Source organism: Xenopus tropicalis, chromosome 5 (genome assembly GCF_000004195.4).
Source record: "Xenopus tropicalis strain Nigerian chromosome 5, UCB_Xtro_10.0, whole genome shotgun sequence".
Lineage (NCBI taxonomy): Eukaryota > Metazoa > Chordata > Amphibia > Anura > Pipidae > Xenopus > Xenopus tropicalis.
Genome location: NC_030681.2, coordinates 8,520,374 through 8,543,384, shown reverse-complemented (window position 1 = coordinate 8,543,384; position 23,011 = coordinate 8,520,374). Strand labels below are relative to the sequence as shown.

Below are 23,011 nucleotides of genomic sequence, written 5' to 3'. Positions count from 1 at the left end.
TTTCAGCCTAAACACTGAGGGTACAAATCAGAATTTCTCCCCACCCAGTCCCAAACAAATGACTTCATTGTGCACCTCCCCAACACCAGATGTGCAGTGTGTGCGTTTTACTGGGCCACAGAGCCCCCTACTCATAGAGCACTTAGGGGGTTATGTAATAAAAGGCACTACGTTTGCCCAGGAGCAGTAACCCATAGCAACCAATCAGCAGGAAGCGTTTATTGCTCACCTGTAAAGCAAACAGCTTATTGGTTGCTATGGGTTACTGCTCCTGGGCAAACCTAGTGCTTTTTATTACATGAGGGGGTCCAACACTCTCCTTAAACATCTCCGCAGCCCTGACACGTGGGTTATAAAACAAACCGTGAGTAGTTTTGCCTTGGGATGTAGAACCCACATGATCCATGATTTATTGTATCTGTGCATTCATAGGGGTAACATGGATATCCTGGCCGATACTCAATACACGGGACAGAATATCCATATTACAGGGATCCACCCAGGGAGTCAGGAAATGGGGGGTTTAGTTCTCCTTTACGCCGGCATCCTGTACTGATTAATAAAGGAAATGTTTCTGTGCCCAAAGGCAGGACCTGGGAGGCACCTATTGGATCTGTAGGAGAGACTGGGCTGCAGCAGTTAATGGATTTTCCATATACAAAGTATAATTTAGCCACAACCCCCTATATACCAGTGTATAGTCTCTCTATACGTTACACCAGGGATCCCCAACCTTTTATACCCATGAGCCACATTCAAATGGAAGAAGTATTGGGGAGCAACACCAGCATGGAAAAGGTTCCTGGGGTGCAAATGAGAGCTATAATTGGCTATTTGGTAGCCCCTATGTGGACTGGGAGCCTATGGAAGGCTCTGTTTGGCTTTACATTGGGTTTTATACAACCAAAACTTGCCTCCAAGCCAGAAATTCAAAAATGAGCCCCTGCTTTGAGGCCACTGGGAGCAACATCCAAGGGGTTGGGGAGCAACATGTCACCCCTGAGCCACTGGTTGGGGATCACTGCGTTACACCATCGGGCGGGGCTACCCTGGTACTGGCCCTTTGCTGCCCCACTTTCCATCAGTGATTGGGGCAAGTGCAGTACAGATACCCCCCAACTTTCAGTATGTTATAGAATGGCCTATTCCTAGCAACTTTGCAATTGGTCTTCATTATTTATTCACATTTGGGCATGTTGGGAGGAGACCCGCTCGTCTTACACCATACGGCCCCCTTAAGGGCTGCACTGATTGCAATTTAAATGTACACAGTGCAGCCCTGTAACATGCATTTATTACATGTGTCCCTTATTTTTTTTATATGTGCCGGGGCTGTATAAATAACTAATACTAAATAAATACACCTTATTATACAGAATTCCTTTCAAATGAAATCCCAAAGCCATTCTATATATTATGGCATATATGTCAAACACAAGGCCCGGGGGCCAAATGCGGCCCACCTGGCTGTTTTATGTGGCCCTTGGTGAGTGTGTCTGACCATCCAGCCTGATTAATTTCCATTTTCCTCACATAGTAACTAAGACTAAGGGGTATATTTATCATGCTGTGTAAAAAGTGGAGTGAAGCATTACCAGTAATGTTGCCCAGGGCAACCAATCAGTAATCAGATTTCAACAGTAGCAAAGCATCTATTGGCTGCTATGAGCAACATCACCACATTGTGATAAATATACCCCTTAGTATCTTACTAAGTATATTAATAAAAAATTTGGCCCACGACTTAGTCTGTGTTTTAGATTTTGGCCCCCTTATGTGATTGAGTTTGACACCCCTGTATTATGGGATGTGTTATATTTGCAGCATTTCCCTGAATCCCAGCACGGGCCAGTAACGCCCAGCTCGGGCCAGTAACGCCCAGCTCGGGCCAGTAACACCCAGCTCGGGCCAGTAACGCCCAGCTCTCAGATTTATACAACTATAATGTAGCTGTAGGTATTTACAGACAATTCACAATTGGTTTTTATTTTTTGTGGGTTTTTAGCTTTCTAGCTTTTTGTTGTTTGGGATGTCACTAGCTGTCTGGTTGTTAGGGTCTTTTTAGCCTTAGTAACCAGAGAGTGGGTGGAAAGAGAGACAGGAATATGAATAGCAGAGGGGCCCGAAGATAAAGAATAATAAGTAATAATAACAACAAACTTGGAGCCTCACAGAGCAATAGTTTCTGGCTGCCGGGGTCAGTGACCCCCATTTCAAAGGCAAATAATTCAAAAACTATGAAAAAGAAATAATGAAGACCAATTGCAGAATGGCTGGGGATAGGGCATTCCTAACAACTTGAGGGTCACTGACCCCGGCAGCCAAAACCTACTGCTCACAGTTTTATTGTTACTGTTACTTTGTATTCCTTATCTTTCTATTTATGCCCTCTTCCATTTATATTCCCATGTCTCTTTCAAGCTACTGCCTGGTTGCTAGGGTAAACAAGACCTAGCTGCTAAAATACCAAATAGAGAGCTGCTGAACAAAAATCTAAATAACTAAAAAAAAAAATGCAAAAAATGAAGACCCATTGCAAACTATCAATGTCTACATCATATTAAAAGTTTATGTAAGCTGAACTGCCCCTTTAATGTTGCATCTCTGTGTCTCTAACATCAGCTCCGCCCCTGCAGCAACGCAACCGTGACACTTTCAGATGTTCCTCGAGGTTCCGTTTATAAAGAGAATATTTCCCAGAGCAAGTTTGGAACTGAAACACATGACAGTGCACAGTATTGGCGCCCCCTGGTGGTTAGAGGTATCACTGTAATTGGGAGCATCAGCGCCAATGGAAGGAACCGCCTTCCAAAGGTCGAGGCTGAAGAGACTGATAAGGTTAATGAGAGCCAATCATCTTGCCCCTGGATTGATGAGTAATGGGCCAATCAGCTGCGCAATGTGAGTAGCCAGGATCCCAATACAAACATGTTTTATATTATTGATTGGAATTCAGCTCAGACCTTACGAGCTGCCACTGACATTTAAGGAATTTACCAGAAATATTCACATGTCATTGATTTCACTAAACTTAACAGAATATTATCCAATTAAAGATTTTTCTTAAATAAGGTCAGATTTAAAGGAGAAGGAAAGGTACAAACTCAGTAAGCTTTATTAGAAAGGTCTGTGTAAATACAGCCATAAGCACTCACAGAAACGCTGCACTGAGTCCTCTATCAAAAGAAACAGGATTTCTTGTCTCCTTTTGTGTAAACATGTTCTTAGGGTGTCAGACTTCCTCTCTCGGAAAAATCCTTCACTCCCAGAGTCTGTGCAGCTCTCCCCCTTCTCCTGCTCCCTCCTCCCATAAGAAGTCATTAAACTCACTGCCCCCTCCCATCAGAATGTGTAATCTGAGCTATAACGACTAGAGCTGCAACAGGAAGCTATGAAGACCAAGCTAAAATGGCAGCTGCTATCTTAAACAAACAGAGGGAGCTTCTAGGGCTGATTACTCAGGCAGGTAAAATAAATATAGGGTTCTAGGTGGCACTAATGTGGTGAACCTATTGGCAGTAAAATGCTAAAATGACTTACCTTCTCCTTTAAGGGAAGATTGATATTAAAAATAGGCTACAGATACAACAAGATTCATACAGAAAAATAAGCACAAACCCAATATTTGTCAGAAATACGCCCCTACGTTTCTGGGTTACAGCTCATTCTATGGGGCCCATAAGTGTCAGTGTTGAGCCGAACCCAATGGCAAGGAAAGCGTTAATAGCTCATTGGGGCCAGTGATAGGCGTTCTGGGGTATTTAGGTGCCAGAAATACAAACAAATCTTTAGGGTGAATTGTGCCAAGTGCCCTTAGTGCAGGATTAGCCTGGGGGAGGGGGGCCGTGTTGCCTCACTCACACAATAATCATAAGTTCTCTGGTTTGGAAATCTCGAGGAAAGCCCTTGGCCTCGGCCAGAAGAGCACCCAGTCTTTGGTGTATTGGCCACTGCTTCAGTTGCTTTTCTATTTATCCCAAGTTCCACTTTTCACAGAACATTTCCTCAGGCACAGAGGTTCCTGCCATTGTGAATACAGACACTGCCCCCTTGTTCCACCATCAACTTGGAAGCATCTCTTGATGGCCACACCCCTTATCTCTGACCCACAGCTTCTTTCCCATGTAAAGGCCTATAGAGAATATACAGCAGATTTGGTTCCCCCATAGTGCATAGCAACAGAACCCATATCTGGGGTGTCTCGGCTCCAGGGTCAGACTTGCCGGCTCAGAAACAATCCCTGCTGGGCACTCTAGGGCCTGTGGGTCCCCCCCTTCCGTTGAGCCTAAGTATGTGCACTTGGGGGAGATGGTTGGGTGGGCACCATGGCAGGGGCACTGCACCTCCCAGTCCAACCCTCCTTGGCAACTGATATTGGGGTTACTCCCAGTTCCCCTAAAGATTCCTTTTGCTTTCCTACTGGACTCTCCTTCCAGTCACTAAGAAACTGCCCATAACTTATAAAGCATTATTTCCGATTTCTATTCTTTATCTTACACTTTGCTGTAGTGTTTGTATTTTGTGTCTCTGCTGAGCGGGACCAATCAGATGTTACCTGCCGCATTCACATGGATTTAATGAAACCCTGTACGGTTAGTGTAGAACAGACTGCAGATATGTACATATTGTTATTGGATTCATCATTGGAGTAGATGTAAATATTTAGGAAGACAAAACGTTTCCTATTGTATCAGGAACCCCCGGCCAGTATCAATGCACCCAGGCTGTACACAGCCATTTGTAATGGTTTGTATTGACGTATTTGTATATATAATTGCTATTAGAAGCAATGTCTGTCCCTTTCTATTCCCTGCCGTGGGGGCTCTGGCATATGAAACAATGTAACACAATCTGCAGTCTGACAGACCTGACTCGCTGGGGGACACCGAACTTTGCAACATTGTTAAAATTCTCCCTAACAAACCTAAGTTAGGTTTTTATTTGTATTTAGGGAAGCAAATAAGCATTTCCCCCAAATCTTACCCCGACAGACCTTCAGACTGAGCCCCTCTGCTACTGCTTCAAGCCCCCACTATGGTTACCTGCCCCTCAGTTTCAAAACCAATTGCAATATGAAATAAATATGTCAAACATATTGTACAAATTCAGGTAATGTTACCTGTTCTTCAAGGATAAGTAAACCTTAAAAAGTGAATGTAAAATTGCTCAGGGGGCCTTTCTGCACACTCTTGAAATTTACATGCACTTATTTTTGTCTGTTTCAGAGCCATTTAAGTTTTTATTTTTATTACTGTCAATATAAAGGATTTTGTAACAGCAGCGCCACCTGCTGGTCAGTACCTGTAACTGTACAGAGAGAGAGAGATGAACCTTCAGATGGATACAGAGACAGGCGGGTTCTCATGTTGCTCAGGGCAGAGATCAGAAGCCTCAGATGCCCTTTCCTATCGCCTCCCTCAGCAGAGAAACATCAGAACCTGTCAAAAAAAAAAAAACCATAGGAGCAATGTGTGTGTCTGTGTATTTGCACATTCTGTGTTGCAGAATTGCCGCTGGTCTCTCAGCTCTGTTCTTGGGCCCCTTATTCCTCTTGTGCTTGTTCCGCCAGTTGTCATAAACGAACAATACAGAATCCTTCATTATAGCGTATGGGAACTGTGAGTAGCGAGGGGCCCCCATGGCAGCAAGAACAATGAGTGTAAGAATGTGATTGGTTGCCATGAGTTACTGCCCATGGGCAAATATTCCTAGTGTTAATAAATGATACCTACTGTGTCTATACAGGTATGGGACCTGTTATCCAGAATGCTTGGGATCAAGTACAGGTACTGTTTTATTATTACAGAGAAAAGGGAATCATTTAACCATTAAATAAACCCAATAGGGCTGTTCTGCCCCCAATAAGGGGTAATTATATCTTAGTTGGGATCAAGTACAGGTACTGTTTTATTATTACAGAGAAAAGGGAATCATTTAACCATGAAATAAACCCAATAGGGCTGTTCTGCCCCCAATAAGGGGTAATTATATCTTAGTTGGGATCAAGTACAGGTACTGTTTTATTATTACAGAGAAAAGGGAATCATTTAACCATGAAATAAACCCAATAGGGCTGTTCTGCCCCCAATAAGGGGTAATTATATCTTAGTTGGGATCAAGTACAGGTACTGTTTTATTATTACAGAGAAAAGGGAATCATTTAACCATGAAATAAACCCAATAGGGCTGTTCTGCCCCAATAAGGGGTAATTATATCTTAGTTGGGATCAAGTACAGGTACTGTTTTATTATTACAGAGAAAAGGGAATCATTTAACCATGAAATAAACCCAATAGGGCTGTTCTGCCCCAATAAGGGGTAATTATATCTTAGTTGGGATCAAGTACAGGTACTGTTTTATTATTACAGAGAAAAGGTAAATCTTTTTTTGACAATATACATTATTTGATAATGGAGTCTATGGGCCTTCCTGTAAATCTGAGCTTTCTGGCTAACGGGTCCCATACCTGTATAAAGTGCCTACAAGCTGTTACCTGTGTTGATGTGTGATTATTAGTGTATGGGGTAATTAGACTGAACATGTTACACGGCAAGGGGGGTAAATGTTCCAATTCTGGTTCCATTTTATAGCAAGGTGTCCATTAGAGATGTGCCGGCCTGATACCCGTGGGTTTACCTGTGGGTTGGGCGGGTTTGGCCGACCTGGGCACACCGCTTGTGGGCGGGTTCGGGTTGAGCGCTTCCGCCTGCTTTCCCTGCCCTTTCACTTGCAGCTTCCGGATTTATAGGCACTAACCCTGCCCCTTTTGTGACATCATCAGCAGGGCGGAGCACATGTGGGTGGGTTAGGGTTGGGCGCTGGTCGAGTTTTTGTTAACCCATCACTAGTGTCTGATTATTTAAACCTCACTGGTAAAGTAACCCTTATCCATAACATTTTACCATCTAATCCGGTTTATCCTTCTGTTCCCCGATATAATGGGGGCTCTGTGGGGGGAAACACTGGTTACTTGCCCCATTCACCTGCATAACACACACGCCACAACTCTGTTCATATACAGTATTCATTTATAAGTATTACAGATATACTATTAACATTTGTCGGTGCTTAATTCTGGTAAAATGTGTCTTCAAAATTAGAAAAATAATGATAGCATTATGTAAATCTCCAAGGTTTGATACCATGGCAACCAGGCATCCTATTATAAACATTCATTAAAACCAGTGGGAAATCCTCAGGGCAGCCCAGATATTGTACATTATTATTATTATTATTATTATTGTTGTTAATTCCGTAACAGACAAAATAGTGGCGACACGTATATTGCAATTTTATTTAATTTGCGCAAACAAAACAGCATGTAGTAAATTTAAAATGAAACAATGGTAAAAAAAAACAAAAACAAAGCAGCAGAGATGACTTGGAAAAAAAACAACTAAAAGTGGAAAATCTGAAGCACGAAACAGGCGAGATCGATTAGTGTTCCAAAGAAAGCGGGAAAAAAAAAAATGGGAGACAAAAAATGACCGTGAAAGACAATGAAAATGATTGGAGATTTCAGCACCAGCGCTAAGGTTTGTACATTCATTGTGATTGGTTCCCTAACCGCGTGCGTACCAATGGACATCACAGCTCAGGTCACAGTGTTGAGAAGCCGCGGCTTCCTTGGGAGGAATCTCTCTACCCGTTTGCCGCTTACACGGATCCCGACACACAAGAGGAGACCAATAGGAACATGGGGGGCGGGGTCAGGGGGAGGGGTTCCGGGACTTTCCTAGTTTGACGTTAAAGGTAAAATAAACCTTTCGCCTCCGTAGCTCGAATGACTGAAATCTCTGGCTAATAATTTGCAATCGTGCATCCGTAATCCCGGCGTGCGGGGAAACAGAAGGGAATTAGGGGAAAAAATGGGCAAATGGTGACGACAATATGAAAACATTTGATAAGTTTCAAATTGAAATCATGTTGGTTTGAGACCAAGGCACGAAACGTTTAGTGCATAAAGCGCTCTCATTCCCGAGACTGCTCCTCGTCGCTCTCCCATAGGCTCAGTCTCCGGAGAGACAGAAACTCATCTCTTTACACATGGCTACATTCTCAACGGGACTTTGTTTCAGCAGTTACAGACAAGATGGCGCTTCCCTTATTCCCTATGGGAAGCGAGTACGTCCCAAGCCGGCCTAATAGCGCCACAGCCTGGATACGGTTCCTTCTAACCCTTTCCTACGCCGGCATGTGGGTCAGTAGGGGTACGTTGGGCGCTGCCGACCAGCACTTACTGGGGGGGGCATCTTGCCCTCGTCTATATGGCACTAATCCGATTAACAATAAAAAATAAAAACCCATTTGCCGAGCTATTGCGAAGGTCTCTCAAACAGCTTTATATAACAAAATAGGGCTTAATAATCCTCCTATACTGTAAGCCAAAATGGCCGCCTCTTAAAGAGACAGCGAATCATTTATCTATGGCCAGACATGTGCACGTAACCAACCCTTATTCCCGATGACAAACGTGAAAGCAATGGGATGGCGAATAGCAGAAAGGGAAGGGAATGACTGAATTCTACAAGTCTGGTTGATGAAGGTGTTTAACCCTTCGATATCCCCATCACGACACGTCGTTTCCCATGATGCCAAAGCGCAAGATTTGAGAGAAGCGTCCTCCCTTCCACCGCCGTGGAACCCAATGTACGTGTATGGCTGGGCCTACGCCTCTCTAAAGGAACAGCCAATTGGAAAAAGGTCAATGTGCCATGCAGTGCCAATCAGAAACGGATCCTTATCAGCTTCTGAATCTAAATGTTCCCATGCAAAACAAAGGGAAAGTAATGTATCTATAATCTCTCTATATTTATATATATATATATGGGCACGTTCCTAGACGTAGCACGGGGGGGCGCTGTAGGAAAGGTTACAGATCTCTATTATATAGCTGTGTTGGATTTGGTAAAGCATCGTAGCGATTCAGAAAGGCATTTATATCGTCAGATCATTGAGATTTTTTTTTTTTTGTCGTTTTAAATTATTCTACAAAAAAAAAAGGCATCCAGTCAGATCAAAGGAAAAAAAATAAAAATAAAATCGACTCCTAACGAGATCCTTTTCTCCCAAATATTGCCCTGTGTTCACTCTTGAATGTTCCCAATACAGCGACACCAGTTCCTTATGGAAATATCAAATATAGGAAGACGAACCTGAGTTACACTTGCAGCACAAACCGCTAGGACTTCCTCAGTCTTTACATAATGACCCCCGCACTCCTCTCATTTTAAAATGATATTTTTTTTGTCGTTGTTGTTGAATTTATGTGCAATAACATGATTTTTTCTTTTTTTCTCGCCCCCTTTTGAAAGGAAAAAAATCACCGTTTCTGCATAATGGTGACTGTGACTTTAAGACGGTTTCCCCGCGGCTCTCGAAGCTCAGGGAAATAGCAGAAACCCCCCAAGTGTCAAATCTCGTACATCCCAAGAGAAGTCTCGGGTGGGTGTTGGTGTGCGGCTCCCCAGGTGCAGGACCTCTGTGAATCTCTGTAGGAAACGTGAAGCATTTCTTCTATCCAGGACAAGGGAACAGATCTCCTCCCTCATTGGTTTCTCTATGCGTTGTTTGATTTCCCAAGTTCTTGTCTTATGGCTGCCGAGAAACGAGAAGCCACAGTCACATAATATAATATTATATACAGACCAAAGCTGCCAAGTGCCCTTAATTTAGGGGTGAAGACACACAGAGCTACTTAGTAGCAGCTACTTTTTAACGGCTACTAAACGCCAGAAAATCCCCTGCCATAGACAATACTGGGAATTGCCTCTGCTAAAACACACGTAGAGACAATTATCAGTAAATGATCAGCACTGACTATTTCAGTAGCTGCTATAAGTAGTTCACTCTAAGGGCAAAGACACATGGGGTGATTAGTCACTGCAACTTTCCTGCCATAGGCTACTATATAAGCCGTGGCTATTAATTACATGTGGTTTTCGCTGTGTGGATTAGTCACTGCGACTTTTTAAAAAAACATGGCTACGAATTGCCGCATGTGTCTTTACCTTAGGGCCGTGACAGACGGGGAGATTAATCGCGGGCAATATAGCATCCCACAGGCTATATATAATGTAAATTGCAGGTGGGATGGTATACGCGGTGCCGCGATCGCCGAAGTTGCCTCAAGAGGAAACGTTGGAGATTTTGGCGCTGCGTGTGCGATTCCACCGGCGATTTACATTCTTGCTGGTGGGATGGCATTTCGGTAGCAGCTACTTGTCACGGCTACTAAATCCCAGGAAACCCCCTGCCACAGACAGTACTGAGAATTCCCTCTGCTAAACTCACGTAGGGGCAATTATCAGTAAATGATCAGCAGTTGTCTGTTTCTGTAGCTGCTACTAAGTAGCTCTGTGTGTCTTCACCCTAAGGGTCACTCCTATTGTTGCCCTTTCGGAGCGGATTGTCACCCGCGATAGCAGAGATCTATCACAGGCGACTCAACTGCTCTGTGGGTTCTTATCCTTAGTTGCTGTGACTTTTTAAAAGGTCCTGGCTACTAATCGCCCCATGTGTCTTGGCCCTAAAGGGACCCTGGTAGTGTTGTCCAGGTTGACCCTAACCCGCCCGCTCCCAGCCTGAGCCCAACCCGGCAGGTACCCTGTATTTATAGATCAGCGCTCAACCCGTCCACCTCGGATGTCACAAAAGGGGCGGGGCAAGTAATTCATCTGCCATTAATCTGATTACACTCACCATCAATAAGTTCTTCTTTAAGTTTTGTTAGTTCTTTTCTCATTTCTTCTAATATATCCTACAGTGCAAAGAGAAAAACAGTTACTAAACATGACTCCTGCCCCCCAGCGCTTCCATTATTTACCTGTGTTATTGGGACTTACCCCCCCCCCCACACAATGCATCAAATACATATGGCTGATAATAAGCAACAAAATTCCCCCCAATATAACAGCCCCCCCATTCCAAAGACCTGATAGGGGGGTGGCCATATACAGTGCAATCCGCTTGTTTGGGGACCCTGCCAAACATTTCTCACGATATACCCAATATTGGGCTGATTCTATTGTTTTGTCCTATGGAATTAAACTGGGCGCCATCGGACTGCACCAATGAGCCGACGCGGTCCCCAATCCGAGAGAAAATCAATCCTGCCTGATCGAGATGCGCCCAATATCAGTTGGTAGGCCGGTCGTGATTACCCATACATAGGCAGATAAACTGCCGAGTCTGAAGGTAGCTTAAATCTGCCCCCGTACGGCCACCTTAACCCTTTGTATGTTCTAGCTGTGCAAATACTGCCATCTAGCAGCTCCACTGTGCAGTTACACTTCCATTTCCTGGCTGTTCCCATAAACACAAGGAATTCTGGCAACTAATCCCAAAAAGCTCTTTGGCATTACTTCCCAGAACTCCTTGTGTTTATTTGCATACGTATGAGGCAGTCTCCTCAACCCTAATGATTTATTTCTGGATGTTTCCAGTTAATGCAGCTTTGTTTAAAGCTTAACCCCCCCTCTCAAATAAAAGCCCCACCACAATCCAAACTGCCCATGAATGTGATTCTGTACCTGCTTCAATCTGTCATAGTCTAATGTTTCTGACTGTACTCCATTGGCACTTGGCTGCCCAGATGGTGTAGACTTTGGTCTGGAAAAGTAAAAAGGACAAGTATAAACGGGTGCAGATAATAAAGGGCTCTAAGTACATGGTTAGGGGGGGATTCTGACCAAACGATGGGAATAAATAACTAAAGCGAGCGGGATACCTAGAGATAACCGGCGACTTGCTGCCATTTATTGTGTTCGTCCTTTCCCAAGGTTTCCTAGTTGGTTCTGCACAGAAACATAAACAGCAGCTCTGTTACATTCAATGAATATACGTTAACATTTTATAACTTAATTATAAAGAATATAATGCTCTGTTATTTACTGTTACATTAGGGGCTCTGATTTCATATACTGTATTTATGCTTTGTACAGGTTCAGTGGTTCCTTTGCTCTGCCGCCTCAGCAGCTCGGTTAGACAAGCAAGGTTAGTAATGAGATAAGGGCTACCTGAATCTATGGACGGAATGTTATAAAAGGTCAGGGAAGCAACACAAGCATTTAGGGTGAAGACACACTGCGCTACTAGTAGCAGCTACTTTTTCATGGCTACTAAACACCAGAAAATCCCCTGCCATAGACAATACTGAGAATTGCCTCTGCTAAAACACACGTAGAGACAGTTATCCGTAAATTATCAGCATTGTCTATTTTAGTAGCCGTGACAAGTAGCTGCTACTAGTAGCTCCGTGTGTCTTCACCCTTAAAAGTTCCTGGGATGCCTAATATGGACTGTGATTGGCTATTTGGCAGTCCCTATGTGGACCAACAGCCTGCAGGGGGCTCTGTTTGCTACACAATGTCCTTATGCCTCCAAGCCATGAATTCAAAAATAACTCCCTGCTTTGGGGACACTGAGAGCAACATCCATGGGGTTCGGGAGCAGCATGTTGCCCCTGAGTCACTGGTGGGGGGCATATCGGTCCCCTTGGGCCAGTACCTAGAGCGGCAGTGTAGATCTGAGAATCTCATTTACATTGACTCTGGTGTTTATAACAAAACCCTTATGTGAATTATCTGTAATTGCTCTGTGAGCAAACTAATGACTGGTCCCCCAGGGTTCCTGAGGCTACTCACCGGGAGTGCTGGCCGAGGGGGCCTTGCTAGGTACAGACTCAGGTGCTTCCTCCTGTTAATAACAAGATGCAGGTATTATTATTATTATTATTCAGTGCAAATGTGTTGGAAGGAAAGGCGTTTTACATGGTTGCACTGGGGGCACAGTGTATGTATAGGCTCCAGTAATGCATTTGTTTCTATAAGTATGCACGGTGGGAAAGGGCAATTCTCAAGCCCTTTCATTTCTATGTAAGCACAACATTGCTGGAATACTTATCCTATAGGCCCATAGTATTACTGGGAAAGTCATACCATTCTGTGTGCCCATAGTATTACTGGGAAAGTCATACCATTCTGTGTGCCCATAGTATTACTGGGAAAGTCATACCATTCTGTGTGCCCATAGTATTACTGGGAAAGTCATACCATTCTGTGTGCCCATAGTATTACTGGGAAAGTCATACCATTCTGTGTGCCCATAGTATTACTGGGAAAGTCATACCATTCTGTGTGCCCATAGTATTACTGGGAAAGTCATACCATTCTGTGTGCCCATAGTATTACTGGGAAAGTCATACCATTCTGTGTGCCCATAGTATTACTGGGAAAGTCATACCATTCTGTGTGCCCATAGTATTACTGGGAAAGTCATACCATTCCGTGTGCCCATAGTATTACTGGGAAAGTCATACCATTCCGTGTGCCCATAGTATTACTGGGAAAGTCATACCATTCCGTGTGCCCATAGTATTACTGGGAAAGTCATACCATTCAGTGTGCCCATAGTATTACTGGGAAAGTCATACCATTCTGTGTGCCCATAGTATTACTGGGAAAGTCATACCATTCCGTGTGCCCATAGTATTACTGGGAAAGTCATACCATTCAGTGTGCCCATAGTATTACTGGGAAAGTCATACCATTCTGTGTGCCCATAGTATTACTGGGAAAGTCATACCATTCAGTGTGCCCATAGTATTACTGGGAAAGTCATACCATTCTGTGTGCCCATAGTATTACTGGGAAAGTCATACCATTCAGTGTGCCCATAGTATTACTGGGAAAGTCATACCATTCCGTGTGCCCATAGTATTACTGGGAAAGTCATACCATTCAGTGTGCCCATAGTATTACTGGGAAAGTCATACCATTCTGTGTGCCCATAGTATTACTGGGAAAGTCATACCATTCTGTGTGCCCATAGTATTACTGGGAAAGTCATACCATTCCGTGTGCCCATAGTATTACTGGGAAAGTCATACCATTCTGTGTGCCCATAGTATTACTGGGAAAGTCATACCATTCAGTGTGCCCATAGTATTACTGGGAAAGTCATACCATTCTGTGTGCCCATAGTATTACTGGGAAAGTCATACCATTCAGTGTGCCCATAGTATTACTGGGAAAGTCATACCATTCTGTGTGCCCATAGTATTACTGGGAAAGTCATACCATTCAGTGTGCCCATAGTATTACTGGGAAAGTCATACCATTCTGTGTGCCCATAGTATTACTGGGAAAGTCATACCATTCTGTGTGCCCATAGTATTACTGGGAAAGTCATACCATTCTGTGTGCCCATAGTATTACTGGGAAAGTCATACCATTCCGTGTGCCCATAGTATTACTGGGAAAGTCATACCATTCTGTGTGCCCATAGTATTACTGGGAAAGTCATACCATTCAGTGTGCCCATAGTATTACTGGGAAAGTCATACCATTCTGTGTGCCCATAGTATTACTGGGAAAGTCATACCATTACCAAGTATATGTGTATATGTATATATAAATACTCACAGCTTTGTCTTCCTTTGGATCAGCTTCTACTGTTGGTACTTTTTCTGCTATTCGCCTCCTTTTGGGAGAAAGACAAAAACAAGGGGTTAAGCCATTATCCTCCCTGCACAGGGTCCAATAACCGCTCTAGGCCAAGCATCAGGCCTAACCTTCTGGCTAGCAGGGCACTCATCTCCTCCATCAGCCCCCCACCTCCCATTGGGAGCGGCCCATTCCCACGGCTCGGTTCTGGTTTAGCAGCAGCAGCAGCAGCAGCGGAGCTGGTTCCAGTGGCACTTACAGCCCCCTGAGGGGAGGAATCTTCATTCTGAATACAGGAGAGGGGGGGGGGGGGGTAGGAAAAGTCAGAACATCAGTGTGCAGTGAAAGGGTTAATGTAAGCAGCAGGCAGGAGAAGATGCTGTATAAAAACACCATATCCCTCCCTCCCCTGTACTAAGCACAATTCAGCAGGAACAGCCCCCTAAGTTTGCTCATAGCCTGTACAGAGAGATACCATAAAACTATGGCACATAGGGATTCCCCTGTACTAAGCACAATTCAGCAGGAACAGCCCCCTAAGTTTGCTCATAGCCTGTACAGAGAGATACCATAAAACTATGGCACATAGGGATTCCCCTGTACTAAGCACAATTCAGCAGGAACAGCCCCCTAAGTTTGCTCATAGCCTGTACAGAGAGATACCATAAAACTATGGAACATAGGGATTCCCCTGTACTAAGCACAATTCAGCAGGAACAGCCCCCTAAGTTTGCTCATAGCCTGTACAGAGAGATACCATAAAACTATGGCACATAGGGATTCCCCTGTACTAAGCACAATTCAGCAGGAACAGCCCCCTAAGTTTGCTCATAGCCTGTACAGAGATACCATATGTATATGTATTGTTATATAAGTAATTGTTCAGTATTTATGACAGTTCTACAGGTATATTTAAGTGTTTTTACAACACAAAAGAGATCGGGTTTAGGATATGACTAGGATAATTTGTGCAACAATAAATTAATGTAAGAAACTAAATTTCAGGCTAAAACACTGAGCTGCCGTAAAGCACACAAATAAAATGCTGGAATTACCCGAGACACTTTTCGAAGTTTGGCTCCTGCAAGAGCAGCAGCCAATCCGGATAAAGGACGATTCTCTTCTGATCCAAAGGAAGCTGCAGAGGATGGAAGAGGAGGTGCTGGCGGAGGAGGAGGAGCCGGAGGAGGAGCTTGGCTGAGTAGCTGCGGCGGAGGTCCAGGTGGAGGTGGCGGCCCAGGGGGTGGAGGTGGGGCTGGGCACGAAGGTGGAAGTGGAGGGGGCAGAGGTGGAGCTGGGGGGGCAGATACCGGAGACAAATTGGAACCAGGAGGAAGAGGCGGTGGGGGAGGAGGTGCCGGGGGCCCGGGTATTACACCTGTCGCGGGAGAATGGAAATGAGAGAATATTAAGCCGACCTGCAAAAGAAGCAGAATGAGTTGAATAAAGCTGCTCACAAAGCCACACGGGGCACTAGCGTCTGTTACAGGATCTGCTGCAGGTTATTGGTCAAAGCACATACAGACTGTCTGCAGCCCAGCGTCTCACTGGCCGGGGGCGGCCCCAGCCACTTACAGGCCGGCATTAGCCTTCTATTCCATGCACCTCATTGGTGGGATGGATGAACCTTCAATCAACCTGTATAATCAGCACTCAGTGATGTCATCACGTTATAATCAGCGCTCAGTGATGTCATCACGTTATAATCAGCGCTCAGTGATGTCATCAAGTTATAATCAGCGCTCAGTGATATCTGCTGAGAATCTGCTGCCTCTGCCTCACCTAGAGACTGATTCACTATAGGTCAGCTTTATGGGTGCCAGGGGGATCACTGACCCCCGACGGCCAAAATCTATTGCTCCATGCACTTACAGATGTATTAATAGTTACTTTTTATTACTTATCTTACTATTCAGGCCCTCTCTATTCAAATTCCAGTCTTTCATTTAACCCACTCCCTGGTTGCTAAGGTAAACAAGACCCCAGCAACCAGATAGCTGCTAAAACTCCAAACTGGGGAAGCTGCTGAACAAAAAACTAAATAACTTGATTGTGGGGTCGGTAATGTGACACATCCAGCCTATTCCTTCTGCCTGAGAAAATCAGATATGGGTCGCTTCCGGATATTCTAGATTGTAAGCTCTTTTGGACAGGACCCTCTTTACCTCTTCGGTTATTGGCTGCTTTGTGTGTAATTCTGCGTGTTTAACCAACCCCATTGGGGACTCTGTGAGGCTCTCTAAGTGTGAGTTCCCCTCTAGTCACCCCTTTGCCTGGGCACTAACTGTCATTTTCTTCAGGGCAAACTTATCAGCAATCGCTTTCCTATGCAAAATGGCAGTTATGAATCAAGGTGTTTGTTCACCATTAACAGTTACAGGTCTCTGTAAGAAGTGAGGAAACACATTGGGAAGCAGAAGAACCTATTACTGAGGCGGAAGGAGGAAGGGAGACTATCGGCTTTGGAACATTTTGGAGAAATTGTGCTCAGATTCTGAGTAAAACCATAACAGCCCCCGACCCCCCCAGAGTAACATTGTAGGGTACTTCCTACTCGGCTGCTCAGGGTTAAACAATACACATTGCGAATGAACATCTAGGTTAGTCAGTTAGTTGCAGCGACCATAAGTCTTACCCGGATGGGCCGTAGGGTCAGTCAGCTGAGAAGGTGTAGGCAGGTCTGGCTGAGAAGCAGAGAAGTCTCCCAGCACAGAACTTACAGAATTCTCAACAGAGGCAGGGGAAGCTGCAGAGGGAGAAGGGAGAACACTAGGCTGGGATGAAGGTGCTGAGACAACAGGGGTGCTCGGGGAAGGAGATGAGGACAATGAAAATGGTGGGAATGGCGGCAATGGGGGCGGAGGCGGCGGCACTTGGTAACCAGAGCAGTCTGCGTGCCCATTGGGTGCACAAGATATGAGAGCCATTTGGGCCAGCTGGCTGGGAGCGGAGACTAGATGGACGGGTCTGGGGCCGGTCGCTTTGCCCGGAGGACTACTAATCATCACCGGAGGAGAAGGAGGAAGGGGGGCAAAGTTAGAAGCCGACCATGATATGGGCTTCACGGGAGGAGGAGGTGGAGGCGGTGGAGGCGGAGCAGCATTCACCGGAGAAGGAGGTCGGGAGATTTTATTAACGGGTCGGGGAACGGTGGCGTAATGGGGCTGAACAGGATGAAAGGCGGAGCCCAAAGAGGTTGCAAAACGTGATGCCGAGTGGCGCAGCGGTGGTGTTGGCGGAGTAGAGTTAATGGAGGCAGAGGTTGCTATTACATAGTCAGCAATGGACTCGCTACAAATAGACGAGACCGGAACGGAAATGGCTTTAGCGTAAGTTATGGGAGAGGGTGCATGAGGCGGGCAGCTGGAAAAATCAACATGTTGAGTGTTATACAGTGAGCTGTCGAACGGGGGGTCTGGGGAGAGGTGGGATAGCAACAGACAGGACGAAAAAACAGGAAAAAAAGAGAAAAAAGGGGCTAATGAAGCAACCAAACCAGCATTCAAACAAAAAGTATAAATCAATGGAAATTGTTAGTAATAGATTAGATAAAGGGAATATTGCAATGAATTCATTGAGTCATAGGTGCAAGAAATTCTGCCTAACGGGGCATTGCTAGAGGGACTCTGTACCGCCCCCCCCCCCCCGGGGCAGAAAGATAATAACACCAGCACAATTGGTTTCAGTTACTCCACATTCATGTAGTGAGTCCGACTTACCTACTGTCCTTTCCCCCTAATGTCACTCACTCTCTACCCCACTGCCCCTGCCCGGGAATGGCACCCTACTGGTAAATACCCCATGTTGTGCAACCCCGGCACCACTCACTGCTGCCAGACTGGGCTACAAAGGGGGGCTTATTGCTTACTGAGGCCTGGGATTGATTGCCATGTACTCTCCCTGGGCAATTACCCTCTCCCTGGGCAATTACCCTCTCCCTGGGCAATTATGCTCTGCCTCCAAATACTCTGTAATGTGCAGAATATCATTTCCTTCTCAATAAAACAAGATATCGAAAAACATTAAGAGGGAATATGTCCGGCACGTCTATATCCAAAGCCCTAATATAAACCGGTCGTTCCTGCAGAAATCCAGCCAACTCCACTCTATGTTTAATATTTTGGTTTCAACAGTAGACTTTTTTATGCTGCAAACCAACGACTCCTGCTGCAAATCACTATATAAGGATGAAATCATCCATCCATTTCCCAGATCGCAGAAAGAAACCCGTGGAGTACGTTTACGGCAATAAGTGCCGGATGGTGTTTGAGAGTCACTGCAGGGTCAGCTGACCCCGGCACCTTCTATTAATGGCGGCTGATCCTTGGCTGGTAGATTTGGTTCATAGAGAGCAAAAGGGCCGAATGGGGCAATTCAGTGAGGGCTTGCAATGTACCACAGAGCAAACTGTACGACCAAGAAACCCCCACCCTCTAGGAAATAGGTGAATAGGAAAGCACTGAGAGACACCAAAGTCACAATGAGGCGCTTAGCACTATGGCCTCTCATATATATATTCAGTGAGCCAATAAGAGGGATCCAATTGGGAACGATGACTTACCTGCATTGGACACTCTCCGCTCCCTTTCCCATTCCAGCTGCTCCTTCTCCAGCTCTTCCTGGGCCTCTCTCTCTTGTCTCTCTTGTTCAAGTCTCTCTTGCTCTTGGAGCTCTCGCTCCAGCTGTTCTTGACGCTCCCTTTCCTGCCGTTCCTGCTCCAGTTGCTCTTGCTCTAAGCGCTCTCGTTCAAGTCTCTCCCTCTCCAGTCTTTCCCTTTCTTGCCTTTCCCTTTCCAGCCTCTCTCGTTCCATCCGTTCGCGCTCCAGTCGCTCACGTTCCAGCCGTTCCCTTTCCAGCCTCTCGCGTTCCATCTCTTTCTGGCGCTGCTGCTCTTGCAGCTGTCTGAAACAGGAACGGAGAGAGCCATGACACAGGGATAAAGGGAACCATGGCTACCTGCTAAATGCCCTCCTCTACCAACATTAATATTTTAATGGCAGTCACCTTTACTACTATGGAGGGGTCGGCGTGCTGCCGGTCACTAGTTCACAACCCATTATTCTCCCAAATAATCTCTTAACTAGGGTCACAGTGTCACTCACACTGTCATTCCAAAACCATAACAGAGCCAGGTACTGTCTGTCTGTCTGCATGCTGGGCAGGGAGTCACTGAGGGATCCATAAATGAGGCTTTTATACTATTGGATAATAAAGATCACAGAGGTGTAGAACTCATTGGCCCATTAGGTGTAACAGTATGAGGGGCCCTGGTGTAGAACTCATTGGCCCATTAGGTGTAACAGTATGAGGGGCCCTGGTGTAGAACTCATTGGCCCATTAGGTGTAACAGTATGAGGGGCCCATTAGGTGTAACAGTATGAGGGGCCCATTAGGTGTAACAGTATGAGGGGCCCATTAGGTGTAACAGTATGAGGGGCCCTGGTGTAGAACTCATTGGCCCATTAGGTGTAACAGTATGAGGGGCCCTGGTGTAGAACTCATTGGCCCATTAGGTGTAACAGTATGAGGGGCCCTGGTGTAGAACTTCATTGGCCCATTAGGTGTAACAGTATGAGGGGCCCATTAGGTGTAACAGTATGAGGGGCCCATTAGGTGTAACAGTATGAGGGGCCCTGGTGTAGAACTCATTGGCCCATTAGGTGTAACAGTATGAGGGGCCCATTAGGTGTAGAACTCATTGGCCCATTAGGTGTAGAACTCATTGGCCCATTAGGTGTAGAACTCATTGGCCCATTAGGTGTAGAACTCATTGGCCCATTAGGTGTAACAGTATGAGGGGCCCTGGTGTAGAACTCATTGGCCCATTAGGTGTAACAGTATGAGGGGCCCTGGTGTAGAACTCATTGGCCCATTAGGTGTAACAGTATGAGGGGCCCATTAGGTGTAACAGTATGAGGGGCCCATTAGGTGTAACAGTATGAGGGGCCCATTAGGTGTAACAGTATGAGGGGCCCTGGTTGTAGAACTCATTGGCCCATTAGGTGTAACAGTATGAGGGGCCCTGGTGTAGAACTCATTGGCCCATTAGGTGTAACAGTATGAGGGGCCCATTAGGTGTAGAACTCATTGGCCCATTAGGTGTAACAGTATGAGGGGCCCATTAGGTGTAACAGTATGAGGGGCCCATTAGGTGTAACAGTATGAGGGGCCATTAGGTGTAACAGTATGAGGGGCCCTGGTGTAGAACTCATTGGCCCATTAGGTGTAACAGTATGAGGGGCCCTGGTGTAGAACTCATTGGCCCATTAGGTGTAACAGTATGAGGGGCCCATTAGGTGTAACAGTATGAGGGGCCCTGGTGTAGACCTCATTGGCCCATTAGGTGTAACAGTATGAGGGGCCCTGGTGTAGAACTCATTGGCCCATTAGGCGTAACAGTATGAGGGGCCCTGGTGTAGAACTCATTGGCCCATTAGGCGTAACAGTATGAGGGGCCCTGGTGTAGAACTCATTGGCCCATTAGGTGTAACAGTATGAGGGGGCCCATTAGGTGTAACAGTATGAGGGGCCCATTAGGTGTAACAGTATGAGGGGCCCATTAGGTGTAACAGTATGAGGGGCCCATTAGGTGTAACAGTATGAGGGGCCCATTAGGTGTAACAGTATGAGGGGCCCTGGTGTAGAACTCATTGGCCCATTAGGTGTAACAGTATGAAGGGCCCATTAGGTGTAGAACTCATTGGCCCATTAGGTGTAGAACTCATTGGCCCATTAGGTGTAGAACTCATTGGCCCATTAGGTGTAGAACTCATTGGCCCATTAGGTGTAACAGTATGAGGGCCCATTAGGTGTAGAACTCATTGGCCCATTAGGTGTAACAGTATGAGGGCCCATTAGGTGTAGAACTCATTGGCCCATTAGGTGTAGAACTCATTGGCCCATTAGGTGTAACAGTATGAGGGCCCATTAGGTGTAGAACTCATTGGCCCATTAGGTGTACAACTCATTGGCCCATTAGGTGTACAACTCATTGGCCCATTAGGTGTACAACTCATTGGCCCATTAGGTGTACAACTCATTGGCCCATTAGGTGTACAACTCATTGGCCCATTAGGTGTACAACTCATTGGCCCATTAGGTGTAACAGTATGAGGGCCCATTAGGTGTAGAACTCATTGGCCCATTAGGTGTAGAACTCATTGGCCCATAAGGTGTACAACTCATTGGCCCATAAGGTGTACAACTCATTGGCCCATTAGGTGTACAACTCATTGGCCCATTAGGTGTACAACTCATTGGCCCATTAGGTGTACAACTCATTGGCCCATTAGGTGTACAACTCATTGGCCCATTAGGTGTACAACTCATTGGCCCATTAGGTGTACAACTCATTGGCCCATTAGGTGTAATGGTATGGCTGGCCCCGGTTACTAAACTTCTCACACCAATGTCTCTGTAGGAAAGACAGGCGCCATTTTATTTGTTTACAAACACTGCAGCGCCCCCTGCTGTTGGGGAGCCCTGACTGCCAGACTGGGAATGGGAATATTTCTCCCAATCTGTAAAACTGCAGCCGGCAAACCAACAATACAACTCCCCGTAGCCTCTGACTCCCTACAGCTCGGGTACAGGGAGTATGAGAGACACCAACTCGCTGCCCTTTAGCTGCTGGACTAAAGCTTTCCCTGCCTCCAACAGCCAAGGGATGCTGTATCTTTTACTTTAAAGGGTAAGTTCACCTTTGAACTACCTTTGACTATGATGTGGAAGCAGATATTCTGAGATTTAGCTTTTTTTTGGTCATACGTTTGGTATTCCAGTGGCTATCCAGTTGCTGCGGTCTTATTCAACCTAGCAACCAGGCAGCGGCATAAATGACAGACTGGTATACGAATAGGTGATCGACTGAATGGAAAGTAGTAAAAAGCAACAGTAACAATAAAACTGGAGCCTCACAGGGGAATAGTTTTTGGCTGCCGGGGTCAGTGACCCCCATTTGAAAGCTGAGGGGAGGCAGAACTGAATGCAAAAAAATAATAATAAATAAATAAGACCAACTGCAAAATTGCTAGGAATAGGGCATTCTATACAGCATACTAAAGGTTAACTTAAAGCCGAAGCACCCCTGCAATACCCGGAGGAATAAAGGCAGGATAATGGGGCGGATACATTAATACTGCGATACAGGGAAACACAACAACCCCAAATCCTTATATTACAATTACTTACACAAGGAATCGGTCGACATTTGGTCCGTTGCCCCTCTGCAGCACAATGTAGCAACCGTAGGGCTTCATCCTCGGGTCAGTACAGGCAAAGCTCTCTGTAGGGCTCCAGCCTTCCGTATATATATAACTCAGTGGAGTCTCCAGCAATGACTCCCGGCCTATAAATAGTCAGTGTATCCCCTCCTTAGCGTGCCGGGCCGGGGGCAGAGCCGTGACTCACACTGATGTCATGTATTTATTGCATTTATCTCTCAGCCGCCAATGGAACAGGTGTATGTGTATGGGGGGGGGTATACTGGGTACAACGGCTACACTATATTATATGTGTGTGTGTGTATATATGACTTTTTCAGCAGAGCTCACTTTGTGACCCAGAA

General features: G+C 45.6%; 1 protein-coding gene and 1 long non-coding RNA gene across 4 annotated transcripts in view; one reads left to right on the top strand and one right to left on the bottom strand.

The window, feature by feature from the left end:
• Window positions 1–7,268: 7,268 nt before the first annotated feature.
• Window positions 7,269–23,011, bottom strand: part of enah (ENAH, actin regulator) — a 58,231-nt gene continuing 42,488 nt past the window's right edge. Inside the window, exons 5-14 of one of the 3 annotated variants that reach the window (XM_012962711.3) lie at window positions 19,007–19,347; window positions 17,081–17,860; window positions 15,501–15,823; window positions 14,574–14,731; window positions 14,425–14,482; window positions 12,646–12,697; window positions 11,730–11,796; window positions 11,533–11,611; window positions 10,703–10,760; window positions 7,269–9,598 (exon numbers count right to left, since the gene is read on the bottom strand). In XM_012962711.3, the coding sequence (XP_012818165.2) occupies window positions 9,561–9,598; window positions 10,703–10,760; window positions 11,533–11,611; window positions 11,730–11,796; window positions 12,646–12,697; window positions 14,425–14,482; window positions 14,574–14,731; window positions 15,501–15,823; window positions 17,081–17,860; window positions 19,007–19,347 (1,954 nt within the window). In that variant the 3' untranslated portion in view covers window positions 7,269–9,560. 3 annotated transcript variants of the gene reach the window in all.
• Window positions 19,605–21,310, top strand: LOC116410903. Its single transcript, XR_004222724.1, has 6 exons — window positions 19,605–19,958; window positions 20,132–20,227; window positions 20,521–20,544; window positions 20,622–20,715; window positions 20,789–20,929; window positions 21,134–21,310. It is a non-coding gene; the product is annotated as an uncharacterized LOC116410903 (long non-coding RNA).